The 18,347-nt window shown below is 52.7% G+C and overlaps 1 protein-coding gene across 1 annotated transcript; it reads left to right on the top strand.

The window, feature by feature from the left end:
* The first annotated feature begins 9,715 nt into the window (after window positions 1–9,715).
* On the top strand, window positions 9,716–11,518 carry CCDC185 (coiled-coil domain containing 185). Its single transcript, XM_028111779.2, has one exon. The coding sequence runs from the start codon at window positions 9,716–9,718 to the stop codon at window positions 11,516–11,518; it is 1,803 nt and encodes a 600-aa protein (XP_027967580.2).
* Window positions 11,519–18,347: the final 6,829 nt, after the last annotated feature.

Below are 18,347 nucleotides of genomic sequence, written 5' to 3'. Positions count from 1 at the left end.
TCCTGCACCTCCAGGGAAACAACTAACCAAGCACATCCCATTTAAGAACTCAGAGCATGCTAGAACATTAGCCTAGCTTTGCAGGGATGCCATGCTTGAATGCTGATCTAGAATTTTCAAAGCATCTGATGCGCCCTCCGAGAGAAGAGCTACGGCCTGGGATGGGGAACAGGATGAGTAAGCCCAGTCACCTCCCGCTCACTCTGTGCCATGCGAAGTATCCTATTGGGTACTGACACGTTCCAGTCACCCGCTAGGAACGGAGGCTACAGGAGGGGAGAAGACAGTCTTTGTCTTCAAGGAGTCTGCAGTCCGTGGGCAGAGCTGAGAATAAATCTACAGGTAGTGTCATGGGGCAGATATAAGACTGGAAGACACAAGGACACTGGAGACAACCTGACCCAGTATGTCATATGAGTGTGTACGTGCATGTGCATGCGTGTGCACTCGTGTGTATGTGCGTGTGCACTCGTGTGTGCACTCGCGTGTACATGTGTGCATGTGCAGTCACGTGTGTACATGTGCGCGCTCGTGTGTACATGTGTATGCGTGCATGTGCGCTCATGCGTGCACGTGTGCGCACTCGTGTGTACGTGTGTGCGTGTGTGGAGGAAGGGCAGAGGCGGTGCAGGGAGTGTCCCAGGCACGGGGAACAACCCTGCAGAGACCAGGAGGGAGGTTGGGGCCAGAGACCAAGGGCAGAATTGAGACAGCAGGTTGGGAAGCACCCCGAAAGCTTGGTGAAGCACCCGAGCTGTAGCGAGAAGGCCTAGTGAGGCATGTGGGGGAGTGCAGCTTGTGACCAGAGTCTGTGCGGAAGTGTGAATAACTCGGAGGGGGAGCTGAGAAGGGGCTGTTTCCCCCTGACCCACAGATCCGTGAAAAGCACCCAGCATCAGTAATCCATCAGAGCACGCCAATGACAGCAGACACAGTTTCCCCTGTCACACGGACTGCAAATGTAAGTGTGATGATACTGGGAGTTCCGTGAAAATTCAGGGAAAAGAGAAACCCCATATTCCACCGTAGGAGGGTAAGTTGCTGTGTATTAACCATGGGTTTGTTTTCCGTGTTCTGACGCGTTGACACGGGGCCTTGCTGACCGTGGAGAGACGGCCCCTCCTGGGGCCCGCCAAGTCCTGGAGGAAGCAAACCAGAGCCCACACACCCCACCAACTCCTCTATGGGCTCCCACACTCTGGGCCACCCCGGCTTCCCCTGCCTCCCGACCGCCTGGGCTTCCCGGGGTGTCCCTCCAGACTTCCGTGTTTCCTGTTTCTAGGGAACCACGAGTGTGACAATCGTCTTCCTTCCTGACGGTCATTTCCTCATCTGCGCATCTGAGCACACTGGGTGACGGCAAACCCAGGGCGCCCTTAAAGCGTGCGTGCACCTTGGGGCAGGGGCAGGCTGAGCCTCAGCTGCACGCTCACTGTGTCCCTCCTGGAAGCAGCCCTGGGAGCTAAACGAAGAGAATCACAGCTGCGAAGTGTCCCGTACCTGGGAAGTGTTCACAGGCACCGCAGATATTCTGTGATGGGGGGAAATCAGGAACAGCCTGGTTCAGGAAAGGCACTCGGGGGAGCCCTGAGCCCCGAGGAGGGAGTCAGGTCTCCGTCTAAGTATGTCTCCCTAATGGACAAGCTAAAACACGATGGGTCCAATGCCACAGAGTGGCTCGCTCTCCCCCGGCTGGTCCGGGGCCGTGATGCACAGCACAGGGACCACCGGGTTGAAGTTGAGCCGCTCCATGACGGTCACTCAGGGACACGGGCAGAAAGCCACTTTGCTGTCTGTAGCTCGTGGCTTTCGGGAGCCTCTGGTCTTCAGCTGCTTTGTAAGACTCAGCAGTGCCAGGATCCAACACAAGAGACACTCAGGTGGATGAAGGCTGAATTCCCTGCTGCTTCCAGCTCCAAACAAGAGAAGGCTGTCAGGCAGGGCCACACGGGAGGTTGTCTCCAGGGGCAGAGTCGCAGCAAGCGGGAGCTCCAGGGCGCGGCTAATGTACGGCAGGTGGGACGCAGTTAGCTAGGTCCGGTGGGCTCCCATGGATCGGCTAGTCTGAATAATTTTGGAGGGCTCTCAGACCTAGGGGTTACCCGTGAGCCAACGAGAGCCAGTGCATAGTGCCCCAGAGTGTGGGGGCCCAGTGAGGGAAGTGGCTGGGGGTGTGGACGGAATCCACTGCTTGAGAAGGGCAACTGGCCTGCCTCAAGCCAGGGTCCCAAAACTGGGTCAAGAGAGCACGATCAAAACATTTTTTACATCAGCCCCGAGGAAGGAGGGTGAGGCGTGCGTGGGCCGTGCCTACAAGTGGCCCCCAACTATTGTGCTCACATTCCACTGGCCAATGAGTCACAGGGTCCCACACAGATGCAGAGGGACCTGGGAGAGGCAGTCCCAGGGACAAGTTTCTGGAAGAGAAGAGTCAGGCTCCTTCAGGGTGAGGCCCATCATGCTCTCTTGTGTTGCTTCTTTCCCCAGCAAGGCCCGTGGGCTTCTCACCCAAAGAAGCCCCGAGGCGTTTCACCAAGCAGAGACAGCCGCCCCTTGGGAGCCTGGCATAAATACCTGATACTCAGAACACGTCAGTGTCACTTTAGATCACAGGGGTGCGGTCGGGGGTGGGGAAGAGCAGCAGAAATGGCCTCTGGGCATTGAGCCTTTCTTTCTGATTCCAAGTTGGACACAACTTCAGTAAGGTTAAGCTCTGACCTCTAAATAGCAACATCGGGTTCTTGGATTACTTCAAACAGGTGCGGCTAACAAGGTGGCTTCACCACAGCCTGCCCTACAGTTGAATCTTCCCTTCTCAGGGACTAGCAGGTAGGGTAAGCCATGATTTCAGAGAGACTTGCAGTGGTTAATTACATTAAAAATGCTATTTTCCTGACTCTTTTATTTCATCTCCTCTATCACCTCGCCTCATCTCCTGGTTTCTTGAAGGCTCTTCCCTTTAAAGCCTCTGTCAGCCCAGCATGAATGGGCCTTCAGGAAGGCGCATGCTTCATGCTCTGTGGGATCACTTACTCGATATTCACCCGGCATTCATTCAGCTCAGTTGTGAACCCAACCCTACCATGCTTACACGAGCAGTCCGTTTATTCGGGCAGCCATTCACTCAGCAAGTACGTGTCCCGTCCTAGTGAGTGAGGATACTGCTCCAGGCGCTGGACGGTCCAGGATGGAGCAAACCAATGATGCCAGTCCTCCCGGAGCTCACATCCCATGAAGGGAGACTGGCAGGTACTCAACCCCGTTCCCCACACTTCCAACCCAGGAGGGAGGTCCTTTACCTGGGACGTCCCCGATGTTTCAGGACCTTTCTTCTGGCAATTGCTGCCGTCTGCTGGGACTCTCTAGGTTGACAGGGAGCAGGGACTAGGTCTTAATGTCCACACGCATCACTGTGCCAAGCGCAGGGCTGAGAAATGATCGTCGACTGAATGAACGAAGGAGCGTGTCTTTTCACAGAAACACCACTGGTGTGGCCAAAGCAGGCTCTGGACATACTCCAGGGATGGGTGGGGACATTCTGTGAGGGAACTTCCCGGCAGAGGGAGCCCCCCACGTGCAGCCCTGCAGTGGACCCAGAGCACCGAGGACAGGGGCTGGTACAGCCATGGGGCTTCGAGGGTCCTCAGTGGGGGTGTCCATCTGGTCGGGGAGGTCAGGGACGGCCTCCCTGGGACCAGGACTTGAAGAAGGAGCCCTGGTCCATGGGGCGAGGAGGACTGACGGTGGCCATGCAGAGACCCAGGCGGGTAGACCAAGCTGCCTCTGTCCACTTCCTGCAGACAGCAGCGTGGCCGAGAACCTGCCGAAGCCCTACCTGTGGGTGTGCAGGCGGGAACTGCGGGGGCTGAGGGTGCTCACCCAGCTGATAACTCCAGCAAATGGCTCACGTGCTCGACACGCTACGCTACCTGCAAACTCGGCAGACCACCCAGGCCAGACCCCCATGGCAGAGCGATCCTCCCTCACTCAGAGCTTTCTGAAAAACACATTTCCTTTGAAGTTAAAAACCCCAGGCTCAATTTTAACCAACCAGAGGGGAAAGACAGATTTAAAAACTCCACGCTTTTTTTTTTAAGTTTTAACAAACCATGTTTTTTTCTGAAAATCTTCAACAAAATGTCTGTTACGCTGCGGACGAAGAAGTGACCCCAGATCGGGTACGTTATGAAGTGTAACTCTCCCCCCAAGTTTCTACTGGAAAAATCTCTCCCTACGTTTAGCATTACAAACTCTGTAATAAGATTTAAAAAATAAATAACTGCTATTTTCTGTGTCTGGGTCATCGTCAGCTCTGAAAGTACTATTTTGACTCCTTCCTTTCTTTACAAGAATTGGCTAATTACCATCTCCCGCTTTTAATTGCATGAAGGTGACAAATGTGAAAAACATCAAAATCCTAAGATGCCGGGACGCCTGGGCGGCTCAGTTGTTAAGCATCTTCAGCTAAGGTCCTGGGATCGAGCCCCGCCTCGGGCTCCCTGCTTAGAGGGGGGTCTGCTTCTCCCTCTCCCATTCCCCCTGCTCATGCTCTCTCTCTCTCTCTGACAAATAAAACCTTAAAAAAAAAAAAAATCCTAAGATGCCGCTCAACTGCGAATGTCTAAAATCCTCTCCTGGCCCCTTGTCCACACTCGATTCTGCGGTGCCACTGGGGTCCTCCCTCCGCCAGCTCAGGGCGCCCGGTCTGCCCCCGGTCTACGCCCCGTCTGCGCCCGGTCTGCGCCCCGTCTGCGCCCCGTCTGCTCCCGGTCTGCGCGCGGTCTGCGCGCGATCTGCGCCCCATCTGCGCCCCGTCTGCGCTCGGTCTCTGCCCGGGGAGGCCAGCCCCAGCTGCGGCTCCTGCTCTGGGTCCGCACGGTCTGCGCTCACAGGGATGCTCCCGCACGCGCTCCGCCTGCGCTGTCCTCCTTATGCACCGAAGCTCACACGTGGAATGTTTGCATCGTGGGGAAATGCTGGTCTCCATGGAAACCTGACTTTCATAGTGCCAGGCTCCTATCCCACGATTTTCCTTTTTTAAAGAAACAAGTTTACAGGCTACAATTTTCATTTCCGTACGGCATGAGCCTAAGGTGTCCGTGTACTGCCCTGGATGTTCACACGAGATTTCTTTCTTTACCGTTTTGTGGGTCTGGCATTCTTAGCGCGTCCACATCTGGCGTTGGACAGAGAGCGGCTCTGTGCGGGGTTTGCAGACACTGTTACTTTGGGGCATTTGTTTTCCTGGGTGACGCAAGGAAAGACTGAGTTTCTGTGAAACTACTCCAAAGCTTCATTTGGAAAATTCGTAATTTACCCGACCCTCCAGCCATCGAGAAAAACACCTTTGACCCAAATATCATCTTCTTAGAAAAGATGATCTCAAAGCAATCTAATAGAAATACACCACAATATATATATTGCATAGAGGGGCAGTTTTAAATTTACTAGTAGACGCATTAAAACAAGCAACGTGTGAAATTAACTTTGATAATATATTTTCTTTAGTCCATTTTGTGTTCAAAATAGCATCGCAAGTAACCAATATAAAAAAGTGTTGAGATATTGCACATACTCTTTCACGGTCGGTTTTTGGACTGCAGTGTGCATTCTAGAACACTTGACAGTTGGAACCACCCACAAACTAGCTCTGAGAACCAGGAGCTTTGCTGAGACGGAACTTGAAGGGGCCAGAGCCAGCTTCCCAGGAAGGGCCCAGAGCACACTCCCATTTCAGAGATTAATCTGAATCGTGTGGTCTGAGCGCATTTGCCATATTTTCCAAAACTCCAACAAATGAAAAAAAAGAGGCCCAGATCTTTATTTGGCAGAAGGCCCAAGTTCTGGGGCCTCCAGTGAAATGCTTTGAGGATTTTTCTGCCAAATAAAAACAAGGTTGATTGTTTGCAGTATCAAGGGAATGCTTGGCAGCTTAGCATTCCCAAAACATCTCTTTCATCGGCCTGGGGAGGAGCCCATCATCTCCCCAGGGCTTCATCCAATGCCTGTCCCCACCCCATGCTGTGCTCCAAGCTCATGTTATGGGGCTCACCTGCACCTCATCTCCAAGACTGCTGCTCCCAAGGTCACCTCCACGGAGCTGGTCACTCCTGCTCACTCCTGCCCAGGTTTCTCTGGGAGGAATCCACCCTCCATCCCAGTCCCTCAACCTCTGACCCTGCCCCTCCCATTCCCTGGCCCGGGTCCAGGTTCACCTTTCTTCTTGCTCACCTGGAATACTGAACCGACTTCCTTGCTGGCCCCTCTCCAATCCCCGCCTTCTCCCCAGTTTGCGTCCACACTGCTGCCAGGGTGAGCTGTAAAATATAGACCCACTCGGACCACTTCTTTCGGTTTCAAGACACTTATGGACGCCTCCCTGTTGTCTACACAGTGGATTTCCAGCCCTTTCTATAAGCAGAACCCCAATTCTCTTCAATGAGGTGTTAACGAGAGCCCCAGGATATAAAACAGGTAAAGCATGAGCTGCTCTGGGGGCAGAGGGGCAGGGACAGATGCTTCTGGGCTGCCAAAGCTGCCCACCTGGCCTGGGGCCCACGGCCGCTGCCGCGATCCTAGAGCAGGGTGGAAAGCATAGAAGGTCCCCGTGGAAGCCGGGTACAGCCACACTCCTGGTGTTATCGCCTGCACATAGCCCCCTCTCCCCCCGGAACAGAACACACGTGACGTTCCTGTGGCTTCGGCCCACTGTGAACTCCCGTCCGTCCCCATCCGGTGGGATCCTGGCTGCCCCCAGCTTTCGTGCCTCCCGACCAACAACCCAGACGAACTCGCCTTCTGAACTGGGCCTCCCTCCTTTAGGGATCCCGTTAAGGTCACTATTTAGCCACTTGTCACATCTGTGCCCTGGATGTGTTTCTTCAGGCAACGTGGTGCACGACGGCCCCAGATGATCTTCTAACCCCATGTCACGATGAAGTTAAGACTGTGCCCTTTATTCAACCAGCAACAGGTGAGCGAGCCATCCTCGGCTCCACCAGGAAGTCTGAGAACATCCAAGGGGATGCAAGAGGCCAAAGCCCTCAGCTGGGAATTTGAGTCCTTGGTTCTTGGCCTGGCTCTGCTCCGAACTTGGGTCTCCCCATTCAGCCCTACACTGCTACAGTCTTACTGCTCTTGGCATAATGATAACGATAATTCTAGTGAGTGGCTAATATTTATAAGAGAGCAAGCACACGCCAGGCACCGCAGTAAGCGTTTCTAATGGATTAACTCATTTTTGCTTTACAGAAAGAAGCATAGTGTTTCCTGGATGGAACTCCTGTTTTCCAGTGACATTTGGAGCTGAAAGAAACCCACGGATGCTCTCCTGCAGGGATGAAGCAGCCAGAAGTCGAGGGTGAAGCGTCGAGCTGAGGGGACTCTGTGGGTCGCAGTGCAGGCTAGGGCAGGGCTCCTGGCTCTTGGATACCTGTGTTGTGTCCCCCACAACGCTGCTTTGCGGTGATAGGAAGCAGCTGGTATTGGCCACAGCCAGATTTCCAGGCAGGGAAATTTCCAACGTACTTTCCAAAGCTTTAACAGAGAGATAGGACCCTTGGGTATCAGTACGACTCAGTTCATGCCCAAATAGATTGTAACTTAAATTATTCCGTTTCAAATTGAATTTGATTTTTTTTAAAGTCACCTCTTGGTAAAAACTGCCATCACAAAATCATTTTTCTGACGATGATGTGAGTAGCACCAACAGAAATCTCGGGTAGAGCAGCTGCTTCTCCTCCACTTGGGATGTGCTGATGGGCCCCACCCAGGCAGGAGTGGCTGCCGGACAGGGCTCGGCCATGTGGCCACAAGGGCACGGCCACCACGGCCCTCGGGCCGACACTCAGTCATCACGTTCCTAAAAGCACTCCATCTCACGCAGCTCAGGCTGCGATACCGGGTTCCTACACCGAAACACCACAGGTTGGGGCTTAAACAGTCATTGCTTGTCCCTGTTCTGGAGGCCGGGAAGGCCAACATCAAAGTGCCAGTCCATCCCGTTCCCAGGAGGGCCCGAGACGCCCGCCTCCCGGCCGCCATGGCCCCACATACTCCTCTTCCTGTGCGGACACCGATGCCATTGTGGGGCCCCACCCTCCGCCTCTGACCCTGATTACCTCACAAAGGCCCACCCCCAAGTACCAACACACGGGGTGTTAGGGCCTCCATCTATGGGGGGGCGGGGGGGGCACAGCACATGCCCCAACCTCAAGCGCGTGTCCTGAGAGGCAACATGGCATCGTGGAAAACCTTGCCCAGGGACCAAGTGAACTTTGGGGACCTCCGTGAACCCGGCTAGGTCTTAGATTTTTCTTAAGGACATGTTATCAGTTCCTACCGGGCCTGCCTGGCCGCATTGGTGCGAAGCTCGGACGAGATGCCGGTGACTCACAGGGTGGGTCCTGCTCCATTCTCCTCTTTCAGGAGTGACCATGTTTGGAGAATATTGCCCAGAACTCCTTCTCTGTCGTCATAGCCCAGACAAAGGGACACAGCCAAGACCCACAGCACAGGATAAACATGACAGAGCCTGCTTCAGAATTACCCTAATTCCTTTCTTTTCTTAAGCTGGGAAATCTGCAGAAAATTCTGTAAACCCATATATTCATTTAAGTCTTAAAATTCTTAACTGAGGCCTAGCAGGACATCAACCTAACATTTACTGATGCACTGAAGTGCTAAGCCGTTGGGGCTAACTTTATCTGACCCTCAGGACAGCTGCCCTCCTCCATGCCCCTTTTCCAGAACGTCCTAGACCACACACCACACAGGTGGAGAGTGGTGGAGGACACTCAGACTCACCTTTCCAGAATCAGATCCAGTCCTTTTTCCCGGAGCCCAGGGAGCCTCAACAAGGAAAAATAATCTCCCAAAACTGGAGAAAAAGTACTAAAAGCGATGGATGTGGGTTCAGGCGGTAATTCGCTGATGCTATTTCAGAAGTGTGCACACAACATTCATATTGTGACAAAAGCAGTAATTGCTACACTAGAGAAAAAATAGACCAGTCTTTTTCCTGTTCTAAAGTTAAAAAAGAAAAAAAAGTAAAACATTATCGGGCTTGCTAACTTCACCGGCAAAAGAGTGGGGAAGCGGACGAATGTGCTTCGGCAGCCGCTCACTTTACATACACTGTGGAGGCGCACGCAGGCACCCCCTCCCTCCCGGGGGCACCTCGACCATCCCCCGCGTTCCATTCTGGAGTGATGCCTTCACGCGAGTTCTTTTAAAAATCCTGCTACTTGGGGCGCCTGGGTGGCTCAGTCGTTAAGCGTCTGCCTTCGGCTCGGGTCATGATCCCAGGGTCCTGGGATCGAGCCCCGCATCGGGCTCCCTGCTCCGCGGGAAGCCTGCTTCTCCCTCTCCCACTCCCCCTGCTGGTGTTCCCTCTCTCGCTGTGTCTCTCTCTGTCAAATAAATAAAATCTTAAAAAAAAAAAAAAATCCTGCTACTTGAAGGTGTACAAATGCGAGTTCAGTCCCTGCCTGAAATACTGGGGGCTCCTAATGCACCCCCGGCTTGGGGGCCCCCTGACCCCTGCAGTCCCCTCCCCCTGGCCGCAGCTGCAGGGAGGCCAGTGGCCAAGGAGCATTGTGAAGTGGCCAGAACGTCACAGGCACGGACCCTGGGGTCGGGGGGCGGGGGTCGGAGGGCGGGAGGGGGGCCGCAGCACCGCGGAGACGGGACCCTCGCTCACACGCCAGACGCGAGCATGGAGGGCTTGGGCCGCTTCTCCCCGCGCTCGGTGCTGGACCCGGGGGGGAAGCGTGCGTCCGCAGCGCGGCTGCGTGGGCCCGGGGCCAGGACGGAGCCGTACCGGGGCTCGGGGGCCGCGACCCGAGGCGAGGGGAACGAGGCCGTGGCGCCCTGGCCCTACCCGCGCTGCGCGCCCACCTCGCGGCCTTGCCGGCGCAGGTGCTCCGACTCGCCAAGGGAAAGCCAAAGCCTGACCGACGTGGCAGCGAGGCCCCCGGACGGCGCCAGGAGGCCCCGGCCCCGCGGCCGGCACCTGGAGGACGCCTGGGGCGAGCCCCGGCCCAAGCCTCAGCCCGGAAGCGGCGCGCACAGCCCCGCCTGGCGGCGGCAGCCCCAACTACAGCCCGGAGGGCCTCAGCTATGCCCTCCGGCCCAGGGAGACTCGTCCCCGCTTTACCGGGAGGGAGCGTACACCCCCCTGAGCGGGACCTTCGGGGTGGAGAGGACGCAGAGCGGAGACCAGTGGGCGGTACCGCTGTGCAGGGGTCCAGGTCACTGGTCCCAGTCCTCCGCTGTCTCGGAGAAGTCTTCCGTGCGGTCTCAAGAGTTCAGGGCGCAGTCGGCGTGCGTGTGCGCCCACAAGAGGGACGGCAGTGATCTGCTGGAGTCGTTAGCCAGCCCGCTCTCCCAGCCCTCAGTCTCCAGCAGAGAGATTCAGAGCCCGCACACCCAGATCCTCAAATGCAAGCTGGAGGAGGTGGTCATGTCCTCCAGGGACCAGAAGATCGTGGCCCTAGTGCTGACCCGGCTCAAGAAAGCCCAGAGAATGCGGGAGCTCCAGCAGCAGGCGGCCGTAGCCTGGGAGGAGCTGAAGCGCTCGGACCAGAAGGTGCAGATGACCCTGGAGAGGGAGCGCAAGCTGCTTCTGCAGGAGAGCCAGGAACAGTGGCGGCAGAAGGAGCAGCGCGTGCGGCGGCGGGACGGCCTAGCCAGGAACGCTCCCCGGTCGGAGCGCGCGCGCAGGGCGCTGCTGGAGAACCCGGAGGGAGCCCGGGCCGTGGCTGAGCCGGCGCCCGCGCCCGCGCCCCAGAGGCAGAGCCGCGAGCTGCTCCTGCAGGAGCCGGAGAGGATGGTGCAGGGCCTGCGGGGGCAGCTGCCGGAGGCCTCTCAGCGGAAGAGCCTGCACGCTATGGAGCCCCAGGAAGAGGCCCAGGAGGCCAACCTCAGCTCCCTCGTCAACTACCAGGCCCGGAAGGTCCTGCTGGACTGCCAGGCCAAGGCTGAGGAGCTCCTGAGGAAGCTGTCCCTGGAGCAGAGCTCCCAGCGGCCCCATGAGCCCGCGCAAGGCCTGATGAAGGAGCGCCCGCGAGAGCTGAGGGACAGGGCGCAGAAGCAGGGGGAGCAGGGGGAGCAGGGGCCGCAGGTGCGGCGGCGCGCGGAGGCCGCCCAGGAGCAGGCACGCCGGCACAGGCGGCTGCTGGCCCAGCTGGCGGAGCAGAGGGGACAGCAGGCCCGGAGCAGCGTCCAGAGGAACGTCAGGGACAAGGTGCCGCACATCCACGAGCTCAGCGTCCTGCGGGAGCAGAACCATCACATCCTGAAGCTGAAAGCCGAGAAGGAGGAGAAATGCCACATCGAGGGCATCAAGGAGGCCATCAGGAAAAAGGAGCAGATCTCCTGGGAGAAAGACGCCACCGTCGAGGAGTTCCAGAAGATCTCCAGGGCGTCCAGGAGAGAGCACGCGGGCGCGCTGGCCGGCAGTTTCCTGGACTCGAGGGCGCGCGAAGCCCCCCGCGGGCCCGGGCCGCAGGGCTGCTGAGAGCCGGTGGAGGGGGGGGGAATGCCCGGGGGCCTGCTCAGGGGCGAGGAGAGGCGGGCGACCGATGCACTCTCTAATCTGATTATAACTGAGCACTGGGTTGGAAAAGTATATAAAATAGCTGCACTTTATCCTCTCTTGAACTGGTTCATTGATTGATTCATGCGGGGAGCTGAGAGGGTGGGGTCATTTAAGAAAATGACTGGTAATCTTAGTTTCCATTTAAATAGAAAAGGTGAGCTCTTCAGTAATCTTGGAAGCACACTTCAGGCCCATTGTGGAGGAACTAGAGAAAAATCTGCAGGACGGGATTCAGTTCTGTTCCTTTTCCAGAACCTACAAATTATAACTGGTACTTCAAAGGGTTGCTTTGAGGGATGATAAATAAAATAATCAATGGAAGGTGAGGTGTGAGGTACTGGTCATAAGGAATCTCCAAGGAAGAAGAGAGATTGTGTGACTGGGTGAGTGGGGGGATTTCTGTAAACAAATGGATTTGGGAACCCTGCATACTACATCCCCTCTTGGGTGTTCCTAACGCATCTGAAAGTTTTAAAGGCTCTGAAAAGGCCTGCAGTAAAGAAATTCAACTGTTCAACCTAGAGTTTTTCACAAACTGTGGCACTCCTCTTTCCTCGGATCACTCCATGGAATTGGTTTTCTGGGAGGTGTTTTTGGTGCTTCATCGCTTGGCCACAGCCCCGCTATCCAAGAGCTCACTGCAATCTTCTGCGCTGATTCCTTGCACACTCCGCCTCTTTGGCCAGTCCTGTCCAGTCTTTTGGAACAAAAGTCAATTGGAATCTATTTCTCCTCTGTCCCTCCTGAAAGAGGTGGGGGATGTCATCTGTCTACCCATATGGTGTCTAATTGACCTCACCAGCCCTGAATGAATGACTCAGCATGACTCAGGAACATGACATTTTCACTTTAAGGAGCCACAAGCTGAGTAGGATTTAACCCATCACATCTCAAAGCTTCTATCAAAAAATCATACAGGTTTTCTTCAAAGCCCCTAATGCAAGATTTGTCTTTAGAAAAGAGGGAAGGAATGAGCCCGATTGTCTTATTAGGATTTTTTGAAATGACATGAAAAGTAACCTGGCCAGGGATTTTGTTCAGAGGTCAGCATGAGAGTGAGTCCTAATCTCATTTTTCTTTTTATTATTTATTTATTTGAGAGAGAGCGCGTGGGAGTGGGGGAGGGACAAGCAGACCCTCGCTGAGCACGGGTCACAAGGCGGGGTTTGGCCCCACAGCCTCGAGATCATGACCTGAGCCAAAATTAAGAGTCAGTCCCTCAACGGACTGAGCCCCCCAGGCGCCCATATTCTCATGTAGTGGGGACCAGAACTTCCTCCCTCTTTCATGTCCCTCCCCTGACCTGGGAGCCCCCAACAAAGCCTCCTCGGGCCCTCACTCCTTTGCTCAAAAAATGCTCCTACATCTTGCCTCAATTTCCAATCTACTCTCTCCTCTTCCCCCGAGTTAATCCGCTGTTTCAGCCACACACCAGGTGCATTCCCGGCCTTGTGGGAGAGTGCATGATACTTCAGACCTCCCAAGAACCTAACTCCTCCTCTTGGTGCAGCTGATCTATGGGGAAGTAACCTTCCTGAGCCTCAGCTTACTCATCTGTAAAACAGACTTAAAATTCGTACTTGGGAGGGATGAGTAAATCAGCATAAGGCTCTCGGCGCAGTGCCCAGAGCCTAATGCAGAGCCTGTCCTTAGATGTTGCATTTTATTCTTGATGATATTTGTGAGTTCCTATCCCCCTGTCTTGACCCCCTTTCGTCAGACCCCGACAGGTGTCCCTGAGCCTCATTCCCATTCTGCTTCCTCTGTGAAATGTGGGGCACCCTGGCTGCCTGCCCTGATGTCACCCTTCCCAGACAGACTGCCTGCATGGGGCACTCAACCATTGTGCCGGTGGGGCACATCCATTTTGCGATCCAGGGTCACTGTTCGAGATTTCATACCCATGCTGGTCAATATACAGTCAAGAAAACATTCGTCAAGCAGGATGTTTTGACCCCACATCCATATCCTATGACTTTACCCCCACTAATATTCTTTGCTCTCTCCTCCAAGAAAGAAATGCATACTGTCATTCTTTTATCCAGTTGTCTGCGAATGTGACTGGAAGCAATAATCAACAGAAAATAAAACTTTGGATGGAATATACTTTCCCCTATTTCTACCTCAGAATAAATAAATGTATTTTCCCAGATACACATATCTGTGTATAAACCCTGAAAATCATCTGTGAAACAAACACGAGAAGACTCTGAACGTGGACAGAAGGCCAATGGACCACGGACTCAGGACCCAAGGAACCGTATAGAGCAAATGCTCTGGGTTTCCCTTCTACCACACACAGCCCAGACCTGGAGTGGAAGAGGCAGGTGACCCCGAAACAACAAGTCTGCTGTCTCTAGCCAAATAAGGAAAAGGGCAGCCTAGCAAGACAGAAAACTTTCAGACAGTAACTCCACTCCAGCTAAACAATGCAGCAAACCCCGTGACTCCCACCCTACCCATGCCCTCAAAGACCTCTGCTGTCATCAGGTTGAAATAAGGAGCTCCCCAGTGTCAGTGGAGACCAAATAGGGAGCTGAGACTTACCCCGACTCACCGCCACCTCCATCACCATCACCACGACCACCCGCCCCCTGCCCACGACCTCTATGACCACCCGCCACCATGCCCACCACTACCATGACCACCCACCACCACCACCCAACCCCATGCCCACCACCACCATGGCCACCCACCACCACAACCACCACCCTCCACAACCATTGCCACCCACCCCCATGCCCACCACCACCATGAGCACCCACCACCAACTCCACCCACTACCACCACCCAACCCATCCCCATGCCCACCACCACCATGACCACCCACTGCCAAGAACCACCACCACCCACCACAACCACCACCAACTCCACCCACTACCACCATGACCACCCACTGCAGTCATCACCGTCCACCCCCACCATGACCACCCCCGACTCCCCCACCACCACAGTCACCACCCCCACCCATCACCAACTCCACCCACTACCATCCCCACCCCCAATCACCATGAACACCCACCACCACAACCATCACCATCACCATGCAGTAACAGGGTGCCCCTCCCTCTTCCTGCCAGGTGGTGTCAAAAAAGGCTAGTGGACAGTGAGAAGTTTCATCACCATCCAGCAGCCAGGGAGTATCCATGAGGCCCAAGGGGAGTGAGTACTCCCACCTCCACTCAGCAGTGATGAGGAACCCCACATACACTGCAGGGGACAATGGAGCCTGGGTGGGAAACTGGACTTCTCCCTCCACTGGGCAGTAATGAGGCCTCAACCTCCTTCCTTCCAGAACAGGGAGAGAGGAAACCAGATAAAACAGAAGGTTGAAATAAGGGCTAGTCTTAGGAAACTCAAAATGACCAGGTTTCAGTTGAAAATCACTCGTCATACCAATAACCAAGAATATCTCAAATTGAATGAAAAAGACAACATGAGGATAACAAGTGGGAGGAATACTAAGGATTCTACAGCAGACACAATAAAAACGCTTCCGTAAGCAATTATGGACAATTGAGACAAATGAAACAAACAAACAACAACAACAAAAAAAACACCTGAGTCTTGGCAAATAGAAAGTCTCAGCAAAGAAATAAAAAGTATAATCACCAAATGGAAAGTTTGCAACTGGAAAACACAATAACAAAAATAAAAAGCCCAGGGGATGGGCTTCACAGCAGAAAGGAACAACAAAAACCACCCAATCTGAGAAACAGAAAATTTGCCGAAGGGGGGAAGAAAAAAAAGCCTTGTGGACCTGTGGGCCTATAACAAAAGATCTAACGTTCAGGGCGGGAAGGGAGGAGAAAACCGGCAGGGCTGAAGAGGTACTTGAGGCAATAATGGTGGAAAAATTGACAAACTTGGTAAACGAACTCCCCTTACATATTCCAGACATTGTGTGAACCCCCAAAAAAGGGCAAACCCCCAGAAATGCATAAAGACACATCATAGTCAAATTTCTAAAACTGAAGAGAAGAAAAAAATTCTTTTCTTTAAAGATATAATTTATTTATTTGAGAGAGGGAGAGCAAGAGCAGGGGGAGGGGCAGAGGCAGAGGGAGAAGCAGAGTCCCCGCTGAGCAGAGAGTCTGATTCAGGGCTCGATCCCAGGACCCTGGGATCATGACGTGAGCCTAAGGCAGACGCTTAACCCACTGAGCCACCCAGGTGCCCCCGAAAGAAAAAATATTGATCAAAAGAATGAGAAAACAAGCCCCAGACTAGAAGAAAGTATTTGCAAAACAGTGGCTATATTTTAATATAAGAGGAAATCTCAAATTAGTCATCTAAGCTCCCACCTCAAGAACCTAGAAAAAAGCAAAGTACACCCAAAGCAAGAATAAAATAACAAAAGAGCAGAAATCAAACTAAAAACAAAAACAAAGACTGAGTTCTTTGAAAAGTTGGATGAAATGGACAAACAAACAAACAAAAACGAGAAGACATAGACTCCAACATCATAAATGAAACCTCGATATCTCTGTGGACCCTAAAGACGTTGGAACAGTAATAACAGGGACAGCTGCACACACATAAATTTGAGAACTTAGACAAATGGACCAAGTCCTCCAAAAACACAAACTACCACAACTCCCTCAATACAAAATAGATCACTTAAACAGTCCATACTGCAAATGAAATTAAATTCATCATTTAAAAACCCTCCCCCCAAATTTCCAGGCCCAGATGATTTCACTCAAGAATTTCACCAATATTTGGGGCACCCAAGTGGCTCAGTGAGGTGAGCATCTGACTCTTGGTTTCGGCTCAGGTCATGGTCTCGGGGTCGTGGGGCCGAGCCTGGGTAAGCTCTGTGCTCAGCACAGAGTCTGCTTGCCCCTCTCCTTATGACCTATCCACCCCCCCCACTCTCTGTCTTTCTGAAATTAATTAATTAAATAAAATCTTAAAAAAAAAAGAATTTCACAAACACTTAGAGAACTGACACCAATGCTGCACAACCTCATCCAGACAATAAAAGAGGAAGGACCCCTTCCTGGTTTGTGTCTGGAAGCTAGTGGTATCATGATACCCAACCAGACAAGAACAGAATGAAGCAAACCAAAGACCACACACTGGTGTCCCTTATGAATGTAGACATCAAAGTCCCTAACAAAACATTAGCAAATCACATTCAAAGTATCTAAAAAGAATCATACGCCACAACGACGTGGGATTTATTCCAAGAATTCAAGGCTGATTCATTCTTTAAAAATCAGTCACCATATCAATAACTCACATATTAACAGGCTGAAGAAGTAAATCACAAGAACATATCAACAGATACGGAAAAAACACTTGACAAAATTCAACACCCATTCATGGGTAATTCTTTCAGAAAAATAAAAGGAACCTCCTCCACTCAGTAAAGAGCATCTACAAAAAATATACAGCAAGCGTTACACCCAATAGTGAGGGAAGAATGCTGTGTCCCAGGATCAGGAGCAAGGACGGATGTCTATTCTCACGGCTCTTGACCTTCGGCTGGGGGGTGGGGGAAGGAAATCAGAGGTGAGATTAGAACAGAGGAGATAACGCTACCCCTGTCTGCAGATGACAGGGAGATCTGTGTGAAAACCCTGAGGAACAGGCACAAATCTTCTCATAATTGGGTTCAACAAGGTCGCGGAATAGAAGATCAACATACAAAAATCAATGTCTTTCTATATACTATCAGCGAACACACGGTCACTGAAATAAAAAAAAAATACAATACTATTCACAGTTGCCTAAAAAAGTACTTAGATGTAAATCTAACAAGACATGTGTAAGACTCGTCTGCTGAAAACCACAAAATGTGGATGAAAGAAATCAAAGACTGACATAAACAGGGGGCCATACTCTCCGTGGACCAGAAGACCAGCCGAATAAAGATGTCAATTCTCCCCAAGCTCACGGACAGTTTTATTGTTGTTCCCTCCAAAATCCAGGTGGGTTTGTTTGTAGTTATGGACAAGGCTAGTCTCAAATGTGCACATAAGAGCTAAAACAATTTCAAAACAGGGAAATGCTGTGAGAGGAATCGGTCTACCCAACTTCATGGCTTAGGACGTAGCTGCCGGAGTCAGGACCACGTGATACGGTTGAGGGGATAGATGCGTACCGCGGTGGAACAGAGTAGGGACACCGGAAACAGCCCCACACAAATACGTCTAATTATGATTTTTGACACAGGCGCAAAAGCGATTCGGTGGAGGAAGACAGCCAATTCAACATAACGTTTCTGGAACAAGTGGGTATCCACAGACAGAGAGACAGACAGGGAGAGACAGACAGACAGAGAAGACCTTCAGCCCAAGGGTCACTTCTTATACAAAAAATACCTCAAAATGGATCATAGACTTGAATGTAAATTGTAATACTGTAAAATGTTTTAGGGAGAAACAGGAGACAATCTTCAGGATCTAAGGTTAAGCAGAGTTACTAGCCTTAACACCAAAAGCACCATCCACAGAAGAAAAACATACGTTGGGCCTCATCAGAATTAAAAGCTTTGTCGTGAGAAAGAGTCTGTTAAGAATGAAATGACCATCGAAACCACAACGGGATATCACTGTTCACCTATCAGAGGGGTCAACGTAAGAGACAGGGAACCCATGAAACGCGGAGACACCACATCCCTCAGAGGCTGTGCGGGATTGTTGTGGAACTGCCTCTCTGGAAACCAGTTTGGCAGTTTCTTCAACACTAGAGATGTAACTACTGCATGACCCGGTGACGGCGTTCCTGGCATCTATCCTGG

This window comes from Eumetopias jubatus, unplaced genomic scaffold (assembly GCF_037043125.1).
Source record: "Eumetopias jubatus isolate StellerSeaLion01/CBP00866 unplaced genomic scaffold, mEumJub1_p1.0 scaffold_12, whole genome shotgun sequence".
Lineage (NCBI taxonomy): Eukaryota > Metazoa > Chordata > Mammalia > Carnivora > Otariidae > Eumetopias > Eumetopias jubatus.
The sequence above is the reverse complement of the archived record's forward strand: the minus strand, read 5'-3'. Positions and strand labels throughout refer to the sequence as shown.